The sequence below is a fragment of the Aethalodelphis obliquidens genome, unplaced genomic scaffold (assembly GCF_003676395.1).
Source record: "Aethalodelphis obliquidens isolate GAN/ISIS:26980383/991018 unplaced genomic scaffold, ASM367639v1 scaffold126, whole genome shotgun sequence".
In the NCBI taxonomy this organism is placed as follows: domain Eukaryota; kingdom Metazoa; phylum Chordata; class Mammalia; order Artiodactyla; family Delphinidae; genus Aethalodelphis; species Aethalodelphis obliquidens.
Window position 1 is genome coordinate 1550576 of NW_020838070.1, and position 21563 is coordinate 1572138.

Below are 21563 nucleotides of genomic sequence, written 5' to 3' on the forward strand. Positions count from 1 at the left end.
CAGCCCTGACCCTGATGCCAAAGCCAACTACTGAGCACCTACTATCTGCCAGACGCTGGGCTAAGGACCTCGACCACATCCTCACAACAACCCAGAAGGGAAGGTGTCATCATCCCCATTTTACACATGAGGAAACTGAGACTCAGAGAAGCTAGAGTGGCTTACCCAAGCCACCGGAAGAAAGCAGAGCCCAGGTCTAAACCGAGGTGTTGTCTCTGCACACTTGGCTGCCTCACGTGCTGAAGAGGAGCCCCTCTCCCCTGCAGTCTCCTCCTTGCCGTGATAAGGATGGAGGAGCTGAGATGTTCTCCACCGTCAACCACCCTGCAGTGCGCAGGAGTCGGGCTTTGGCTCCTGGTTCGCCCCTTCCCAGCTGTATGACCTTATGAAACTTACCTAACCTCTCTGTGACTCAGTTTCCTCATCTGTAAAATGGGGAAAATAAAAGCACCTAGCGCATGGGATAATTTTGAGCTTAGATGAAAAGAAAATCCATGTAAGCGTATCCTCTGTAAAGGGGAGCTGCCATCAGACTCTGTGAGTGCCTGTGGGTCCCGGGGTCTGTCCCCTGGCTCAGGGGGACGTAACAGGGCCCTCAGGAGACCGTTAGGCTGGGGGCTGCTCCACCAGCTTCACCAGCATCTCTCGCCTCCCGCAGCAGCTGACAACTCCATCTTTTCCCATTTCCCAGAGCCCTGAGGAACCAGCCCCCAGCCAATAGGCAGCCCACTGGCAAAAGCCTGGTGAGTCCGTGACTCGGGTCAAACTGCTGCTCCCCAGCCCTTCCCACGACTCAGCCCCAGGCTTCTGGCGAGGCTCAGATGAAATACCACGCAGGAATGTGCGCTGAAAACTGCCAAGTTCTGCCGACAGGCATGGGCTTCGAGCTCCCCAGGGACTGTCCCTCCCCCGTGGGTGTGGAGGAGACAGACAAAGAGAGAAGCCCCAGGCCTGGGCTGACATCCTGCCAAGTAGTGCCAGCCGGACCTTGCACAAGTGGGTCAGCCAGAGTGGTAACAGTGGACAAAGGGCCCTTAACCCGCCGATCAGCCACTTTCTAGTGTGAATTTTCATGTCCTTCCCAGGCCCGGGATCTTTGAGAGAGCTGGATATTTCCTGACCTCAGGCATGCCAAGGGAAGTGTTAGAATTCTCCAGTTGGAAAAAGGAAGTGGTACCAAAATTACAGCAGTGAAAAGAAGGTGGCTCAACAGAGGCCCCTGGGTGTTGTAAGCAGGGAGGGTGTTTTATGGGCAGAGGGTTCTTTGCATCTGCGGTGATCTTGAGGCTTAGTTTTCTCCATGTAGTTAGTTAAATACTTAACATTGAGGGCAGGGGTGGGGATGAGGTAACCAATAAAAAAGCCAAAGTGAAGCTAATGTCTTTGGAAGGTTCTCACCCCCAGCGGGGTGGGGGTCAGGGTGGTACGGGCTCTGAGAACCATGTTCCCTGGCCTCTGATGGGGACATGTGAAGACACCTCCACATAATGAGACAGCACGGCCGGCAGGCCTGGGTCTTGAGAGAAGCACCCAACCTCTTCCCGGTGTTTCTGTGTCTTGTCTTAGCAGAAATCTGTGCCTTTGGAAGAAAGCCAAGTTTGCGCCCCTTGAGGCAGACCCTCAAGCAAATTAGGGGCAGAAGGTGAGGCCTCAGGGCGCTAATGTAAGGCACCAGCTAAGTGACTGGTGGGTACTGTCTCTTTTGGTCCTCACACAGCCCGGGGACAGACGCTGTTATTAACCCCCCTTTACAGACGAGGGAAGTGAAGTTAAATAGTCTGCTCGTGGCAGCACAGCTGCGTAAGCGGGTGAGCTCAGCTGAAGAGGAAAATCTGAGAGATCAGAGAATGCATCTTATGCGGAAGCATTTGGTGAACACAGAAAAGTACCCAAGATGTAATACTAACTAAACAAAGCACGTTATAAAGCAGTATGAGTCCAGCATGAGCCCAAACTTTACAAAAAGTAGATGCAGGAGCTTGTAATCTTGGGGGTGGGGAAGAAAGGCTAAACAACTGAATAAAGATGATTTTGAACGGTGAAAAAAAAAAGTAGATGTAAATGTAAAAAACAAAAATGCATGGAAAAATGCTCCCAGGGAAAGTGCAGCCAGCTGGCTAGCCCACCCATCCATCCACCCATCCACCCACCCACCCATCCACCCACCCATCCATCCACCCACCCACCCACCCACCCATCCACCCACCCATCCACATCTACCCACCGATCTACCCATCCATCCATGCACGCATCTACCCACCTAACCCATCCACCCAACCATCTATATCTAATCTATCCTATCTGTCATTTCCATCTATGTATCTAGTTATTGGTGCTTTAAACAGTTTTATCTGTAACCATGGGGAGCTGCAGCAAACCATCCTCAGATTCCCACCTGAGGACCAAGGTAGGCACTGACAGAGCTGTGTCCAGGGGCTGGAGACCAGCACCCAGTTACTTTCTTGGTCAACTCCCCCACATCATGGGGCCTGAACTAGTGACCCGGGCTTCCCTAGAGCCAAACTCCCCCAAACATACGAACAGCAGCCACAGAGAGGAGCGACCCCCGCTCTGTCGCTCGGCAGCCCCGCGCGGCCGCGGCAGGCTGGGCTGCAGACTCACCGGGCGCTTGGTGAGGTCCCAGTTGTGGATGATCCTGGCCGGGATCACTGAGGCATCGTCTTGATGGCAGATGTCACAGTAGTAGAGGCCAGAGAAGGCACAGAGCTTGGGCCGTACAAATGAGAAGCCGATCTGCCGGGAGCAGCCTGGGGAGAAGAACAGGGAGAGGGTGAGCAGCGGTGGGGACGGAGTCAGCTCCTGAGTGACCCGGAAGCGGCCAAGGCAGAAAGGGCCCGCTATCTAAGGAAAGTATCCATAGAAAGATTAAAAAGGAGAGTACGAAGATGAAAACCACCACCGCTCCTATGCCCACCAGTCAGAACCAACCCTATTAATTAATCTTTACGACAAAACACTGTTAAGGATTATCAGCGGCATTTCACAGCTGAAGAAGCTGATGCACAGAGGTCAGGAAACCTGCCCAGTCACACAACGATGGAGTGGCACAGCGGGAGTCAGATTTGGGTGGGGCTGGTGTAGAGCCCTCATTCTCTTATTCCCAGCTGCCTCTCTTCACTGCTTCCACAACAGTGCCAGCCTCCTCTAGGTCCACTCCTCCATGGCGGCCCAGAAATGGAAGCCACGGAGTCAGGGTCTCGCCAAGCAGGGCGGGAGCTGGGGACATGGGGCTGGCCACAGGGAGTGGGTGGGGAAGCCAGCCAGAGGCGGGGCTGTCTGGACATGGCCTGGGGCCAGCTGGAAGCCACAGCTGCCTGATACCTCGGGACAGTGGTTCAGGGCCAGCTTCAGTCCCTCTGCTGGAGGACCCTCCACAGGGGGGCGGGGGAAGGTGGGGGGACCAGGAGTGGGGTGTACCCAGGGCACAACAAAGGCCTGGCTCGAATCCTGACACAGGCCCTGCCTCCTACAGGGCCAGGGAAAGAGTCCCTTCCACCTCCCGGGGACTAGAAGGACTGGTTCTTCTGCATGCTAGCTGTCTCATCCTGACCGAAGTTTTGCAAGGTTCCAATTCCCTACTACTTGCTCTTCTGTGGGGTTATTACAAAGTTTAAATGGAGTTTTGAAAGCGCCCTGTAAACTATGAAATACAAGCCAGATGTCAGAGGTTGACGTCTGCCCGGCCACCGAGCTGCGCTCGCAGGCAGAGAGGAGGCCCGAGCTCCCCAGTTTCAGTTTGGCCGGCAGGCTGGCAGGCGGCAGGCGTGGGGAGAGCCACCCACCAGCACCCACGTCCCCAGCGAGGGAGCCCTCCTCCCAGCCCCGGAGGCCTGGCCTCCTCCCTGAGACTGGCGCCCACGTGCTGAAGGGCAAAGTGTGAGTGCTAGGGTCTGGCTGGTGGGGGGCGAGGGGTGAGCAGCAGCTTGAAGATATTTTCTGCGGGAAGCTCTGCTCTGCTTAGCTACTCCATCCTCCAGGGGCACCAGCTGCAGACCACTCCTCTCTAGATGCCTGAAGCAGGCTTTTGCCTCCCGTCCCACAGGCTCCTCACACTTCACCCGGAGGGCCCAGGGTGATGGATGTGGGTGTCTGGGTTGGGGAGAAGAGCTAGAAATGGAACGTGAGCAGCAGAAGATCACGAAGCCTTGAAAGCAAGGGAGCGGAGAGGCCCTGTGAGGGCCTGGAAAAGAGCACAGGTTCTGGGACCATCAGGTCCTCTGCGGGCTCCACCATCACTCGCTGTGTGAGCGTGGGACAGGTACTTACCAGCCCTGTGACCCAGTTTCCTCAGTTACAAATAGAGACAAACCCCCACAGGGTTGTTGTGAGGATTAAACAAGGTTATCCAAATAAAGCCTCTGGCCCAGGGCCCAGCACAGGATTTGACGATGCTAATGACAGAGCAGACGTGCTGACGTAGAAGAATACGCATAATATACTCCTAAGCAGAAAAAAGCCAAGTTGCAGAACAATAGTTATAGCTGCGCCGTCTAAAACGGTGGCCACGAGCCACAGGGGCCCATTTACGTTTAAATATATTTACATTAAAGCAAATTGAAAATTCAGTTCCTTCCACACTAGGAAGCCACATTTTAAGTACTCAGTAGGCACATGTGGCTTGTAGCAACCGTACTGGACAGCACAGATCTAGAACATTTTCATCATCACAGAAAGTTCTGTTGGACAGCTCTGAGTAATACGAGCCCATCTTTGTAATTTAAAAAAAAAAACTGTCCACTTGCAAAAGCATGCAAAAATGTTTTGGAAGGGTACCACGCCCCTGCTCCAAAAGAATACAATGTGATCATGGAACGGCCTCATTTGCTACAACTTCCCCGGGGCAGGATGGGGGCACTCGTGGGGAGCAGGAAGGGGTGCAGAGCCTAGAGTGGGAACCCCACCGCGGGCAGAGCGAGGCTAGCAGGCTGGGGGCAGCAGGACAGCGAGTCGGCACCTGCACAGAAGCAGCCCTGGGAGTCGAGGCCTTTCTCCGTGGGGATGGCCACCAGGTACTGCAGCAGGAAGCCGTTCTCCCGCGTGGCGAACTTCAGCACCTCCTGACAGTTTTCATCCAGACTCCCACCGAGTGTCACCGCCTCCTCAGCTGTCTCCAGGTAGGACGCCAGGACCTTGCGCACCAGGTCCCTCCACAGGGCGGCCTCCTCAGCGTTCCCGGCCTGCAGCTTCAGGACGGCCTTGGCCGTGATGATTTTGAAGAAGGATGGGCCCCCAAGGCTCGTGTCCGGCAGGATATCTCGGATGGTCTCGACTCCATGGCTGTCACTTAACATCTTCTCATTGTTTCTCACGCGGAAGCACTTCAGAGACTCCAAGGACAGGGAGAAGATACAGGGCATCCAGGTCCGGTCTGTGTACAGGTACAGAAGGGATTCCTTAATAGCGTCTGGCTCGGGAACCTGGGAAGAAGACCAGTCAAACTGCGGGCCCTGGGGGGTTTCAGGCTCCGAGAGCAGGTCCGAGTGGGAGGGGCGGCCACCCTGGGGGGCCTCTGGAGGGTCCTCGGGCTGGTCTGGGTACTGGATGGTCACCCACTCCTCCTCTTGCTGGGGCCGCCGGCACTTCTGCAGCGCCTCGCGCACACGGTCCAGCCAGTCCTCGGCTTCATCGCGGCATGAGGAGCGCAGGGTCAGCTTCTTGCCCGAGAAGACCAGCTCGAAGCGGCCGTCGCTGTGGGCCGGGCCCACGGACTCACAGCGCAGCAGAGAGCAGTTCTCCACGCAGGTGCGCTCCTCGCCGCTCAGGTAGAGGCGCAACTCCAGCGGGGAGAGCTCGCAGAAGAGTTCCTTCCAGATGCCCATGGCCCCCCGCCGCTCCACCGTGCCCAGCTTCAGAAGCCCCCGGAATGGGTTAGACAGCCCTGGAGGCAGAAAGAGGTGCTTTAGACGACGGGCCTGACCCTTCACCACCCAGGAGAACGTCCGGGGCCTGAGTCCTGTCCTGCGTGCAGACGACGTGACCACCAGGAGAACACAGGCCCACCATGGGCCGGATGGGAACACTTTTTGAGAGCCTCCATTGCATCCTCACCCCAGCTGTTGACCTTGTTCTTGAATTTCACCGAGAGAATAAAAGCGCTCAATCACCTCCACATGCCCCCCACTACCCCTCTCCCTTCCAGCATCTGCACCCACACTCTGACTGCCCCCGTCGCCAGGGATGAGCTGACTACGCTTATGTCTGAGGCCAACCCTCCCATTTGTGCATCTGTGCAGGGGGTCCCACCGCCCCCCACATACTCAAGGACAAGGACGTCCCTCCAGCAATCCTCCCTCCCTCTCCTGCGCTGCCGTTTCCTCCCTTCTCTACTGGATCATTCCCACCAGCCCACAAACACGCTGTTATTTCTCCCAGCTTTAAAAATAACCTCTTGACTCCACTCGCATCTCTAATTACCACCCTGTGTCTCTGTCCCCTTTTCAGAAACCTCCCTGGGGAGGTGTGGGAACTGTCTCTAGTCCCCCTGCTCCCATTCCTGCTTGAAGCTGCTCCAGGCAGCCTTCTGTCCCCTCATTCCACAGAACCTGCCCTTGGGAAGGCTACCAGGCCCTCCTTGTCGCCAAGTCCAAAGGCCAATCCTTGGTCCCCATCTGGCCTAGCCCATCAGCATCACTGGACACAGCTGAGCCCCCCTTCCCTTGGCTCTTCTCAGCCGTCATTGTCCCCCCTCCTGTGTCCCAGGCTCCCCCTCCTCTTGCTGGCCTCTCAATGCTGGAGGCCCCGGGCTCAGCCCTGGATTCTCTTCTCTACTGACACCAGCTTCCTAGCTGATCTCCCCTGGTCTTGGGGTTTTATGTCAACCACTCCCCAGTTTTTATCTCCAGCCTGGACCTTGCCCTTGAACTTTAGATTCTGATCTTCAACTGCTCTGTGTATGTCTAATAGGCTTCTCAAAGTTGACATGTCCAAAAATGAATTCCTGATTCTCCCACTCCAAACCCGCTTCTCTCCTGAAGTTCCTCATCTCATAAAATGACTAACTTCATCCTTCCAGCTACTTGGGCTAAAAACCTTGGAGTTATCCCTGATTTTCCTTCTTTCACACTCCACATCTAATCCATCAGCCCATCCTCTTGGCATATCCAGAATCTTCCTCCACACCGCCTGCACCACTACCTCAGGGCTTCAATCCGCCGTCATCCCTGGCCTGTTATGGCCGTGGCCTCCTAACTGGTCTATGTCCCCTTGTAGCCCTTCAACAAATGAGCCAGTATGACTCCCCCTTTCAAGAGACAAGTCAGATCACGTCTCTCCGCCCCAAACCCTGCAAAGCTGCTGTCTCCCTCAGAGCAAAAGCCGACGTCCTTTCTGTGGCCCACGAGACCCTCCATCACTCTGACCTCATCTCTAACCACCCCCCTCCCCATCTCCTCTATTCCAGCTACTCTGGTCTCCGCTCTTTTCCTGGACACGCCAAGTACGTTCCCATCGCAGGGCCTTTGCACATGTTCTCCCCGCTCGAAACACAAAGATCGTCTCGTGCTTTCCTCCTTCCCTCCCCGATTTACTATTCCCCACAGATTATTATCACCTGCCCACACTGTACGTTTACTTGTTTATTTGCTAATTTCCTGCCTCTCACACTAGAGTATAAGTCTCGTGAAGATAAGGACTTTGCTTTGTTTCCTGCTGTGTCCCCAGCACCTAGAACAGTGCCTGGCACATCACAGATGCTCAGTAAGTATCTGCTGAGTGAGTGAGTGCGTGTCTATGTACCACACACAGCCCAATGCTCCCTGCTCCCTGGGGGTCAACCATCCCCTGAACCAGGGGGTCCAAAGGACACACACGTCTCTCTCCCAGCCTGGACTAGCCTTAGAGATTTCAAACCATTGTGTAGGGTCTTCCCACCCTTCAGGGTACCTGATGATGCAGGCATAAAACACACCTTCTCTGGTACGGTTGCAACCATCACATGCGCTGGAAGAAAAACCTAAAAGGAGGCAGCATGGAGACCAGGGCTCTGCCCAGACTCCCCGAGCCAGGGCCCCAGGAACCTGGCCAGAATTCTCTGCTGGGTCATTGCAAACAGAAAATGAGGAGAGAAAGAAACTGACTCTAGAGCACATGTGTTTGTTTGTTTCTGAGGGTTACAGAAAAATTAGGTTATGGTTATTTAATGCTTTCTGGAATTTCACGGGGTGTGGAGATCAAGGTGGCCTCACTGTAAACTGCACATAGAGGACACTGAACAAACAGCAGATCTAATAAACCCCATCAGAGCTGTTAAATAAACTAAGAGAAAGGCCTTGGGAAGGAGCAGTTGAAACACCTGGGCCTTTAAGAGGCGGGGGTTTGCTCTGGGCTACAGACAGAATCACGATGTCTATATACTCATAAGATTATCTTATGTATCTTATGTATAATCATAAGATTTATAGGAGAGTTTCAGGGAAGATATTTTCCATTTCAATATATGAAACAGTATTTGTGTACTCTGTAGGCAGTCTTGAGCATTACTTTATTAACATTTTATGAGAGGGACTTCCTTGGTGGTCCAGTGGGTAAGACTCTGCACTCCCAATACAGGGGGCCCAGGTTTGATCCCTGGTCGGGGAACTAGATCCTGCACACATGCCGCAACTAAGAGTCTGTGTGCCACAACTAAGTGTCCCCATGCTGCAACTAAGAGTCCACGTGCCGCAACTAAGACCTGGCCCAGCATGCACGCATGCATGCATGCATGCATGAATGAATAAATAAATAGGGCTTCCCTGGTGGTGCAGTCGTTAAGAATCTGCCTGCTAATGCAGGGGACATGGGTTCGAGCCCTGGTCCAAGAAGATCTCACATGCTGCGGAGCAACTAAGCCCGTGTGCCACAACTACTGAGCCTGCGTTCTAGAGCCTGCCAGCCACAACTACTGAAGCCCATGTGCCTAGAGCCCATGCTCCGCAACAAGAGAAGCCACCACAATGAGAAGCCCACACGCAGCAACGAAGAACCAGTGCAGCCATAAATGAATGAATGAATGAATGAATGAATAAATAAATAAATAAAAGATTTTATGAGAAAATATAGTACTCTTCCTGAAATGCTTTTCTGAATTACTCAGCAAGGGTGCTCCTTATTACATTTTGGGACGAGGTTTTTCTTGGGAGAAGACACTGCCCAGTTGGTAACGGAAAAGGGGACTTTTGAACTGCTTTCTGAAAGGCACTGCCCGCGCGCAGTGCAGCGCCCGGAAGCCTGCAGAGTCGCTTACCCATCTGCCTGCGGTGCACCACCCTGAAGTTCTTATGCTCCGGCATCGGGGCGGCCTTGCTTCTCCTGCTTCCTAGGGAAGGCACACAAACTTTGTCTAAGGTCTCCATGGAACAGCTTCTTCTTGGTCCTTGCGTGAGGAGACCAGGCCTCGGCTCTGGAGTCCCTCTGGGAGAAGCCACGGAAGCATGGGAAGGACTCTCTGCGGGCTGTTCCTGGGGAGGCCGGTAGAAGTCATCTTCTGAGATCCAGCTCGTGCTTTTCTATTGGGAAAGAAGTAAAGACAGGTTGTTTTTAAAAACATCTTTATTGAGACATGATTCACATACCATAAACTCAATGCATCGAAAGCATGTAATCCAGTTTTCGTGTCTTCACGGAGTTGTGCAACCATCACTACAATCTGGGTGTAGAACATTTTCACTGCTTCATAAGGAAACCTCGTCCTCATCAGCAGTCACTCCCTGTTTCCGCTCAACCCCCCCAGTTCTCGGCAACCAATAACCTACTTTCTGTTTCCAGAGGTTTGGCCATTTTGGACATGCGTAAACGAAATTTTATAACATGCGGTCTTTTGAAACTGGCTTCTTTTCCTTAGCGTAATGTTTTCAGGGTTGATCTATGGTGTGGCATGTATCAGTACTTCATTCCTTTTTATTACCAAATAGTATTCCAACATATGGATGTACCACATTTTGCATATCCACTCATCAGCTGACGGACGTTTGGGTTGTTTCCACTTTTTGGCAATTATGAATAATGCTGCAGGGAACCTTGACATACAAGTTTTTCTGTGGACACTCGTCTTCTGTTCCCTTGGTACATACCTAGGAGTGGAACTGATGGGTCATATGATAACTATGTTGAACTTCTGAAGAATTTCCAAACTGTTTTCCTAAGTGGCTGCACCATTTTACATTCCCACCAGCAACATATGAGGGTTCCAATTTCTCCACCACCTCTCCATCATTTGTTATTATCTGTATTTTTGATTATAGCCATCCCATATGGCTGTAATAAGAAATGCAATCCTATGGTTTTGATTTGCATTTCTCTAACATCTAATGACACTGAGCATCTTTCCATGTGCTTATTGGTCATTTGTATATTTTCTTTGGAGAAAAGTCTATTCAAATCCTTTACCCATTTTTAAATTGGTTTACTTGTCCTTTTGTTCTTGTGTTATGGGTTGAACTGTGCTCCACCCCCCAAAAAAGATATGTTGAAATCCTAACCCTCAGTACCTCAGAATGTGACGTTAGGTGACAGAATGTGAAAACAGGGTTGCTGCAAATGCAGTTAGTTAAGATGAGGTCATACTGGGGTAGGGTGGGCCCTTCATCCAGCGTGACTGATGTCCTTATAAGAGGAGAAAAGACACACAGAGAGAGAACACCACGCGAAGACAGAGACACAGAGGGAGGCCACCATGGGATGACGGAGGGAGGGCCTGGAGTGATGCGTCTACAAGCCAGAGAATGCCCAAGATTGCTGGAGACACGACACGTTAAGAGAAAGGCGTGGAACAGATTGTGCTTCAGAATCTCCAGAAGGAACCAATCCTGCCTCCATTTGGATTTGGACTTCTAGCCTTCAGGATATCAGATACAGTAGTTCCCCTTTATCTGTGGTCTCACTTTCTGCGGTTTCAGTTACCCACAGTCAACTGTGGTCCAAAAATATTATGTGGAAAATTCCAGAAATAAACAATTCGCAAGTTTCACACTGCGTGCATTCCGGGTAGTGTGATGAAGTCTTGCACCGTCCTTCTCCATCCCGCCTGGGCCGTGAATCATCCCTTTGTCCAGTGTATCTCACCCATTTGTCACTTACTTAGTAGCCCTCTTGGTTATCAGATCTCCTGTCATGGTATCACAGTGCTCGTGTTCACGGAACCCTTATTTTACTTAATAATGACCCCAAAGCACAAGACTAGTGATGCTGGCAATTCGGATCTGCCAGACAAGCCGTAAAGTGCTTTCTTTAAGTGAAAAGGTGAAAGTTCTCAACTTAATAAGGAAAGAAAGAAATTATATTCTGAGGTTGCTAAGATCTACGGTAAGAATGAATCTTCTGTGAGACTGTGAAGAAGGAAAAGGAAATTTGTGCCAGCTTTGCTGTTGCACCGCAAACTGCAAAAGTTATGGCCACAGCATGTGATAAGTGCTTAAAGGCATTAAATTTGTACAATAAGATATTTTTTTTGGGGGGCAGGCCACATTCACATAACTCTTATTACAGTATACTGTTATACTTGTTCTATTTTATTATTTGTTATTGTTGTTAATCTTTTACTGTGCTAATTTATAAATTAAACTTTATCATTGGTATGTATGTATAGGAAAAAATACACTATACATAGGGCTAGGTACTATCCATGGTTTCAGGCGTTTACTGGGGGTCTTGGAACGTATCCACTCAGATAAAGGGGAACTACTGTAATACATTTCTGTAGTCTCAAGCCATCCATTTTATGGTCTTTTGTTATAGAAGCCCTAGGAAACAAACACAAGTTACAGTGTTTTTTTAAATATTCTGGACACTAGGCCTTTGTCAGATACATGATTTGCAAATAACTTCTCCAATTCTGTGAGCTGTCTTTTTACTTTCTTGATGTTGTCCTTTAAGGCACAAAATTTTTAAATTTTGATGAAGTCCAATTTATCTATTTTTCCTTTTGTCTCTGTGCTTTTGGTATTGCACTTAAGAAACCATTGCCTAAGCCAAGGTTACAAAGACTTACTCCTATGTTTTCTGCAAAGAGGTTTACAGTTTTAGCTCTTACATTTAGGTCTACAATCAATTTTGAGTTAATTGGTTTTTAAAAAGAATTAATGAATTTTTGGCTGCATTGGGTCTTCATTGCTGTGCACGGGCGTTCTCTAGTTGCGGCGAGTGGGGGCTACTCTTTGTTGTGGTGCGTGGGCTTCTCTTGCTGCAGAGCACGGGCTCTAGGCGCGTGGGCTTCAGTAGTTGCGGCATGCAGGCTCAGCAGTTGTGGCTTGCGGGCTCTAGAGCGCAGGCTCAGTAGTTGTGGCGCACAGGCTTAGTTGCTCCGCGGCATGTGGAATCTTCCTGGACCAGGGCTCAAATCCATGTCCCCCGCATTGGCAGGCGGATTCTTAACCATTGCGCCACCAGGGAAGTCCTGAGTTAATTTTTGTGTAGGGCGTGAGGAAGGGATCCACCTTTATTCTTTTGCATGTGGATATCCAGTTGTCCCAGCACCATTTGTTGAAGGGATGTAGGGTTTTTCAGCACTGCTTGTAGGGTTTGAGATGAGGGAGGCGTGGGTGAGCAGGACCCAGAGACCTCACTAGCTCCCTCTGCCTCTGCTCCCCACTTCTGAACAGGCCCCTGCGGCTCCAGGCAGCCAGGCCCTAGCCCTTCCCTTCTGTTGCTGTCTCTCCGAGTCTGAAGTTGCTCACTGGCTGAGGAAAGTGGGTGGCTCTGGGGTCAGGAGGCTTGTAGGAATGGACTCTGCCTCCTTTTCTTCACTATTTCAAGTGCTCCCTGCCTTTCCGTGCCTAAGTGTGGAAGAGCAGAGGTGAGGAAGCTGGCTGGGCGCCTAAGTGGCTGTCTACACAGAGGAAATGAGTCACCTGAGAGGTGGGACAGCCCAGCTGTTTTGTTAAGTGCCACCGACCTCATCCTGATGTTGCTATTTCCACCCCCTAAATTAAGACTGCCCTCCCTGCTCCCGCAGACAGGGAATGGGGGAGCAGGGCTTGGAGCTACCCAGAATGCCCGGAAGGATTGGTTTGGACAGTTTAATCCATTAAGATGCTGCCAAATTTTCTGAGTCAGGAGCTTGGAGGTGGGCGGGGGGTGGGGGGGCTCACAGAGCTGGGCCTCCAGAGCTTCCTCCCCAAACCCTCAGATTGGCAGGTGCTTCCTTCTGCCAGTGACAGGACAACGTGTCAATCAGGGTGACTGCTAGGGACTATTTACAGCTCTGAACAAAGCCTGTCTAAGTCATCATGACCTAGGGGAACTCCCCAGGGAAAATGGGCTGGAGGAGCAATCACATGGCTGTCCAGGCCACCTCCTGGAGCCTGGCACACACACCTGGGAAACCCTGCAACGCTGCAGCCCCGGATAATGGCCCTAACGGGAGAGACCACTCTCCCTTGAGGCTCAGCTCAGGGGTCATCCATCGCCTTCTCCTGGAAGCTGTCCTTACTCACTCACCCCCAGCTGGGTTTGGGACCCCTTCTGGGCTCCCATGGCATTCTGTGTTCACCCCCATCCTAGCACCTACAAAGTTGTTTCGAATGGTCATCCTTCTTTGTGCCGGGCACAGAGCTATAAAAGATGAGGGGATACACCTTGACTATCCAACTATCTTTAACATAAAGTAACACGGATGGGGTGAGGAAGCAAGGCAGGAGACAGATGTGGATTTTGAGATGGTGTAGGCTCACTGGTGAGGGCCTCTCTCTCCTTGGAGATGTTCACACCTGGTCCAGTGGCCCCAGGTCGGCCACCAGGAAGTGATACTCTAGGTAAAACCTTTTGTTCTCTTAAGCAATAGAGAAAAACAGCAGGAATACTGGGTCCTTGGAGCTTCTGCACATGGGCCTGGACTGAGCTCTGTGGCTGTGCCCCCCTCCAGGACCCCCAGTTATTACACGGAGCGGGGGAGAGGGCAGCACACCACTGTTTCCCCTCCCCCACTAAACCTTCCTGCCTCCTGCTCATTCAGGGCCCCATATCTGGCCCGTTCGCTGCCCCTTTAACAGTGGGGGGAAATCACCAATGACCAAGGATCTAAGCCAGAGCAGCACCTGCCACCAGGACCCAAGACAGAAGAATGCCCCTTGGAGTTACTACAGGGACCAGGACACTGTGTACAACAGCTAAGTCCCAGAGAGGGGACTGGCAGAGGAGTGGGACGTCAGGTCTCTGGACCACTTTCAAAAAATCCCTTTTGTTCAGTCTGTCCTCATTATGTCAGGCCAAGGGACTGCCTGTTCCCCCTCCTGGGGGAGGGGACCACATGCCAGAGGCCAGTGGTCCATGAGGGCAGTGATTAGGGCCAAGTCTTAGAATTCAGACTGTCCTCTGGGAGTTAAACTGAGAAACCAACTCACGCCCTTCCGGATGCCACAGAGTCACCCTAGTTTCCCCACTCCTGTCCTTCCCAGCACTTATCACCAGTGTAATTATGATGCAGATAGTTATTTGTCTAACATAGTGTCTGTCCCCAAGGAGCAGAGCCTTTGTCCTGTTGCATCGCTGTACCAAGTGTAGTGCTTGGCCCATAGCTGGGGCTTTTAATTAAATTCATTAAAAACAAATTTTTAAAGAAAGACTGAATGGCTCTCGGGATTATAAAACTTGATAGTGACTCCCTCCCCCCCATAAAGTATCAGATAAATAGCAGTGACTAAATGACAGAAGCATAGAAAGATGAGAATCGCAGGGGCAGCACAGTGACTATCTCCTGAGAAGGGAATGGACGGACCCACAGCTCCCCTCTAGAGACAGACTCTGGGAGGGGCGAGCATCTGAGGTTCTCACGCTGAACTCGGCACCCGGTGCTTCGATTCCACGGTCCCCAAGCAACCCTGCAGCAACCAGACTCCCCTGATGCTGGCCAGGAGGCGGAGGGTGACCTGGTCAGACCAACCTGCCCACCCCAGGCACCTGGTGGAGCACTTCTCAGTATAAACTTACAAGCTGGCATCTCGGGAGTCTCTGAACAATTTGAGAACTATTCACTGATACCTATGCTTTCCCAGGTACAGTGCTCAGAACTGACAATATAGAAGTGAACGTGGGACTTCCCTGGTGGCGCAGTGGTTAAGACTCCACGCTCCCAATGTAGGGGCCCCGGGTTCGATCCCTGGTCGGGGAACTAGATCCCACATGCATGCCGCAACTAAGAGTTTGCATGCCACAACTAAGGATCTGGCAAGCCACAACTAAGGAGCCTGCCGGCCGCAGCTAAGACCCGGTACAACCAAATAAGTAAATAAAATAAATATTAAAAAAAAACACAAGTGAACAGACGTGGTCTTTCGTATCATGGAGCTAATATCCTGGACAGAAATACAGGAAATAAACACGTAGACAATGAAAGTGATAACAGAATCTAACCTAGTGATGAGTGTCATAAAATGAAGCAGGTAAATGGGAAAGACAGTCATTGGGGATGGTGCTTTTGAAACAGGGTGGTCAGGGAAGGCTGACACGACAGTGAGGAAAAGCAGTGAGTTGGGAAAGGGTCCAGGCAGAGGGAACAGCAAATGTAAAAGCTGGGGCTGGAAGGAGCGGGCTCTGGAAGCAGGTGCACGGAGGCAGTGCGGGGGTGGAGGTGGTGGGGACCATCAAAGCTTGGTGAGCAGAGAAGGAGCTTTGCTGACGAGGTAAGCTGTTCTGTCCATCAGCTCTAGGACCCTGGCAAGATAGGATGTCGGAGCCAGCAAAGCAGAAGCCAGACCCTCGACAGGAGTGAACTCACCACAGTCAAGGCCACGCTGGGGAGCCCTGTTGCGGCCCACAGCCACTGTCCACAAGGGACATCCCTTTCCTCTAGCTCGAGTGGGGGCTTCAGAGCCTTTCTCTTCAACCTTCAGTGTGTGCTGCTGGTTTTATAGTCACAACCTTCAGGGTCTTGTGACATTCTGGGCCTAAAGCCACCTTCAAGACAGCAAAAACTGGGGAACTCTCTGGTGGTCCAGTGGTTGGGACTTGGCGCTTTCACTACGATGGCCCGGGTTCAATCCCTGGTTGGGGAACTAAGATCCCCTAAGCTGCAAGGCCCACCCCACCCCAAAAAAAGAGAGCAAAAACTGAGAGTCTGACCCACACTTACACAGTTCCATGATTTACACAGTCATACTCGATAAATGGTACTAAGTCAACCAGATATCCATTTGGAAAACACCTACCTCACACCATACACAAAAACTAATCCCAGATGAACCATAAACCTAATTGTAAAAGGTAAAATATGAAAGCTTCTAGAAGAAAATACAGGGATTTCCACAGCCTTCATAGCCTTGGGGTAGACACAGATTTTAAAAATAGACACAAAACACATTGATCCAAAACAAAAAGACTGATAAATTGAAGTTCATTAAAATTAAGAACTTCTGGGACTTCCCTGGTGGTCCAGTGGGTAAGACTTTGAGCTCCCAATGCAGGGGGCCTGGGTTTGATCCCTGGTTGGGGAACTAGATCCTGCATGCATGCCACAACTAAAAAGTCCACATGCTGCAACTAAAAACCCCACATGCCACAATGAAGACCCCGCGTGCCGCAATTAAGACCCGGCGCAGCCAAAGTAAATAAATAAATAAATAAATTTTAAAAATTAAGAACTTCTGTTCAACAAAAGATATCATTAAGAGATTTAAAAGGCCAGCCATAGACTGTAAGAAGATATTTGCTATAAACATATGTTTTTCTCCAGTAAAAGACACATCCACAGTATATAAAGAGCCCCTACAAATCAATAAGGAAAACACATACAACTCAATTTAAGAATGAGACAACTGTAGTGAGGTGGATGGACCTAGAGTCTGTCATACAGAGTGAAGTAAGTCAGAAAGAGAAAAACAAATACCATATGCTAACACGTATATATGGAATCTTAAAAAAAAAGTGGTTCTGAAGAATCTAGGGGCAGGACAGGAACAAAGATGCAGACGTAGAGAATGGACTTGAGGACACGGGGAGGGGGAAGGGTAAACTGGGACGAAGTGAGAGAGTGTCACGGACTTATAAATACTACCAAATGTAAAATAGATAGCTAGTGGGAAGCAGCCGCATAGCACAGGGAGATCAGCTCGGGGCTTTGTGACTACCTAGAGGGGTGGGATAGGGAGGGTGGGAGGGAGATGCAAGAGGGAGGAGATATGGGGATATATGTATATATATAGCTGATTCACTTTGTTATAAAGCAGAAACTAACACACCACTGTAAAAGCAATTATACTCCAATAAAGATGTTAAAAAAAAAAAAAAGAATGAGACAATGACTTTAAAGGATGCTTCCACAAAGCAAATGAAAAGGTATCAACATCATTAGTCATCAGCGAAATGCAAATTAAAACCACGGTGAGATACCACTACACACCTACTAGAGTGGCCAAAGTGTAGAAGATTGATAATACCATTGACTATGATAAATAGCAATGAAAATGCTCATATATTGCTACTGTGAGTATAAGTTAGCACAAGCACTTTAGAAAACCGTTTGGCAGTATCTATTAGAGCTAAACATATGCCTACCCAGTGACCTAGCAATTCCACTCTTAGATGTACACCCAGAAATGAGTACACAGGTTCACTGAAAGGCAAGTACAAGAATGCTCACAGCTGCTTTCTTCATAATAGCCCAAACCTGAAAACAACCCAAACGTCTGTTAATGGGAGAATGGATAACAATGTTGTGATATATTCTTACAGTGGAAGACTACAGAATGACGGAAAAGAGCAAACTAGAGCTTCAGGCTACAGGTACAGATGAATCTCACAGACATAGTGTTCAGTCAAACAAGTAGAAGAGTACATACTGTATGATTCCATCTATAGGAAGTTCAACGACAGGACAAACTTTATGGACTAGAAGTGAGAATGGTGGTTTCCTCTGGAGCAGGGCAGTGAGTGGCAGAAGGCATGAGGGAACCTTCTGGTGGCTGGAAATGTTCTGACTCTTGATCTGGATGGTGGTTACAGAGTGTGTATGATATATAATTATTCACTGAGGTGTACACTGAGGCTCTGGGTACTTTAAATACACCATTCCTCAAAAAATTTTTAAAGGAGAAAAGTAGGACAATTCAATGGGGAAATAATAGCCTTTTCAACAAATGGTGCTCATACAGCTGTATAACCACATGCAAAAAAATGAAGTTAGATCGTAGATTTAAATGTAAGAGATGAAACTGTAGAATTTTTAGAACACATGGGAGTAAATCTTCACGACCTTGGATTAGGAAATGAGTACTTAGGTATGACACCAAAAGCACAAGTGACGAAAGAAAAGACAGACAATAGCAAAATTTAAAACTTTTATGCTTCAAATGATATAATCAAGAAAGTGAAAAGACAACCCACAGAATGGGAGAAAAATCTGCAAATCATTTATCTAATAAGGGTCTAGTGTCCAGAATATATAAAGAACTATAACTCCATTTATTAAATAACCCAATTTAAGAATGGGTAGGGACTTCCCTGGTGGTGCAGTGGATAAGACTCCACGCTCCCAGTGCAGGGGGCCCGGGTTTGATCCCTGGTGGGGGAACTAGATCCCACATGCACGCCGCAGCTAAGAGTTCGCATGCCACAACTAAGACCCAGCGCAACCAAATAAATAAATATAAAAAAAAAAAAGTCTGTGACAACTGTAATCTGTTAAAAAAAAAAAAGAATGGGCAGATGTTTTGAATGGACATTTCTCCAAAGAAAACACACAAGTGGCAATAAGCATTTAGATAAAAAGATGCTCACTATCATTAGTCATCAGGGAAATGCAAATCAAAACCATAATGAGATACCACTTGTCACCCACTAGGATGGCTATAATAAAAGCAAAACCAAGAAAAACAGACAGTAAGAACTGCTGGTGAGGATGTAGAGGAACGCACTGCTGGTTGAAATACAAAACAAGGCAGCTGCTCTTGGCAGTTCCTCAAAAGGTTATATATAGCTACCATATGAGCCCAAAATTCTGCTTCAAGGTATGCATTCAAAAAGGTTAAAAACATATGTCCAAGCAAAAAATTATACATGAATGTTCACAGTAGCATTATTCATAATAGCCAAAAGGTAGGAAAAACGCCAATGTTCATGAACTTATTAATGGATAAATAAAATGTGATACATCATCTAATGAAATCTACAATGGGATACTGCTCAGCAATGAGAAGGAATGAAGCACTGATACAGGCCACAACATGGATGAAACATTTTGCAAACTGAAAGAAGCCAATCACAAGTGTCACATATTACATGATTCCATTTATGTAAAATGTCCAGAACAGGCAAATCTACAAAGGAAATGAGTGGTTACCAGGGGTTGAGCAGGGTGAGGTAGGAGGGGAAAGGGACAGGAGTGATTGCTAATGGGTAGGGGGTTTCTTTTATGGGAGACGAAAATGTTTTAAAATTAGACTGTGGTGATGGTTGTACAAATCTGTGAATATACTAAGACAAATTGAATTATACACTTTAATTAGGTGAATTGTATGGTATGTGAATTATATCCCAATAAAGCTGTTAAAAAAAGAGAGTGGACATGCCTCTTCTATAGTCTATTTCATGGTGCTGGCCCATCCTGAGTTATAGGATCTGAAAGCTACAGGCCAAAGGAGAGATGTGTGTGGATGGAACTGAAAGAGCAAGGTTATATCCCCAACACAAGCCCCAGACAGCGGCTAGGATGAGCTCTGGGTTTTATGTGTCTGGGTCCACGTGCACTCCAATTCCTACTTCTGCTTTTCATGACCCAAGAACAAATGTGAAATGGCACAAGAGCTTGGGTTCACAGCTTGACGACTGCTTCCCGGGGCCCACAGTTCCAGCCTCTACCCTTGGGGCTCTCTCCAGGACAGTCCCAGAGCTGGCTTCCTCAGGTCATCAACACACTGGATTGGCTTATTCTAGAACAGCGCTGTCCCACAGAAATACAATGCAAGCCACACAGGTCACCTTAAACGTTCTAGTGGCCACATTTTAAAAAGTTTAAAAAAACAGGTGAAATTAATTTTAATAATATATTTTATTTAAAATACATATTTTAAATGTTTTCATTTTAACATGATCAATAATCAAATTACGAATGACACATTTTACATTCTTTTTTTCCTACTAAGTCCTCAGAATCCAGTGTGTATCTTACTCAGCTTATCTCAGTTCGGACGAGCCACGTTTTAAGTGCTCCAGAGCCACACGTGGCTAGTGGCTGCCCAAGTGGACAGTGCAGCCCGACATCTGCTTCGTGTTGCAAAATGAGTATTTTCAAAGCCTGGTGCTTTACGAAAATGTTAATTTAATAATAACAAGTACTGAGGAGGAAACCAAAGCTCAGTGAGGTGAAGGGCCTCGCCTAAGGCATAAGGGCATAACCCCTGAGTGGCAGGGGTTAAGGGAAGAGAGTCTGAGGTTGGGTGAGAATTCCCTGCTCCACAGGGTCCATGTGCAGATGACAGGAGACACCCATGGGAAGAGATGGGCGCACAGCCCGGCTCACATCCACCACTCACACCCCAAGGAACATGAGCTCCATCACCACAATGCTGTTAATACCAAACCATGCAGGGCGAGAGGCTCAGGGGGAAAAGGCAGAGACCACTCGGGGTCACTAGCTGGAGAAACCCCGCACCGCCTCTGAGACATTCACCAGCCCCCCCCCCCCCAAACCCAGCTTGTACCACTCACCGGACTGGTGGGCGAGGGGACCACAAGGCTCAGTCGAGGTCCATCATCCTCCGGAGGCTTCCGCTGGCCACTTCCTTGGCCGACTGCTCTGGTCGCCTCCCTCACCGGACTAGGAGGCTGCTGGCCTGAAGTGCTCCCCCAAGGGACAGCTTGGGCACTGCCCGGCTGTGGCCAGCCCAGGGCGCCAGGTGCCTGGGAAAGCGGCTCCTGCTTGTGGTCCCCATCTCGAGTCCCCGGGGATGCTTGGGCGGGGCGGGGCTCTGCAGGTACCTCAAGGCGCAGGGGTGTGCTGGTGTCCAGGCCGTGGAGGGCGAGCAAGGCCTGCAGCGTGGGAACCTCCGCTTCGTGGCTCAGTCTGTCGGTTGGCACAGAGTTCACCTGGGCTTTGCTGAATTCCGACAACACCCTGGAAGTTTTTAAACAAAGAAACCTGTGTGACGGGCTTGTCAGCTAGAATGCCCAAGGCTAAGTGGAAAACTGCTGTTTTGTGATTGAACAAAAAACAAAACAGAACAACCCCCAACCCCTTAATCATCGCTGCGCTCCCAGCTCACACACACAGACGCTCCCACCAAAGTTGCTGCCCGGCTGGGACTTGGGCAGGTTGGGTAGGCAGGTGAGTTGTGCGGCCCAGGATCTCAGCTGACAGAGCCCACAAAGCAGAGGACAGGACTAGGGGCGAATGGGAACTGACCGCCTTTCAGCCTCTGAACAGGCTAACGGTGGGCCTGAAGAGCCGGCTCAGCCAGACAGCTGTGTGGCCGGTCCCTGCCCCAAGGCGACCTCAGCAGTGCCTCGGTGAACAGCACGTCTCAGAGCTGGGCTCCAAGACTCCGCTCCCTGGGACACGGGCTTGGGCGAAGTGAGGACCCGCTTTGCTCCTGGAACAGTACCTGGGCAGCAGGGTCGGGGTGAGGGGCTAGGTGTGG

The 21563-nt window shown here is 49.8% G+C and overlaps 1 protein-coding gene across 8 annotated transcripts in view; it reads right to left on the reverse strand.

The window, feature by feature from the left end:
• The window catches only part of PLEKHM1 (pleckstrin homology and RUN domain containing M1), a 50875-nt gene that overhangs the window by 8988 nt on the left and 20324 nt on the right, over window positions 1–21563 (reverse strand). For 7 of the 8 annotated variants that reach the window (XM_027098855.1, XM_027098850.1, XM_027098852.1 and 4 more), the window contains 4 exons: window positions 20635–21040; window positions 9245–9506; window positions 4976–5899; window positions 2623–2768 (listed from right to left, as the gene is read on the reverse strand). In XM_027098855.1, the coding sequence (XP_026954656.1) occupies window positions 2623–2768; window positions 4976–5899; window positions 9245–9506; window positions 20635–21040 (1738 nt within the window). The remainder of the gene's footprint in view (window positions 1–2622; window positions 2769–4975; window positions 5900–9244; window positions 9507–20634; window positions 21041–21563) is intronic. The other variant, XM_027098853.1, reaches the window with a different exon arrangement.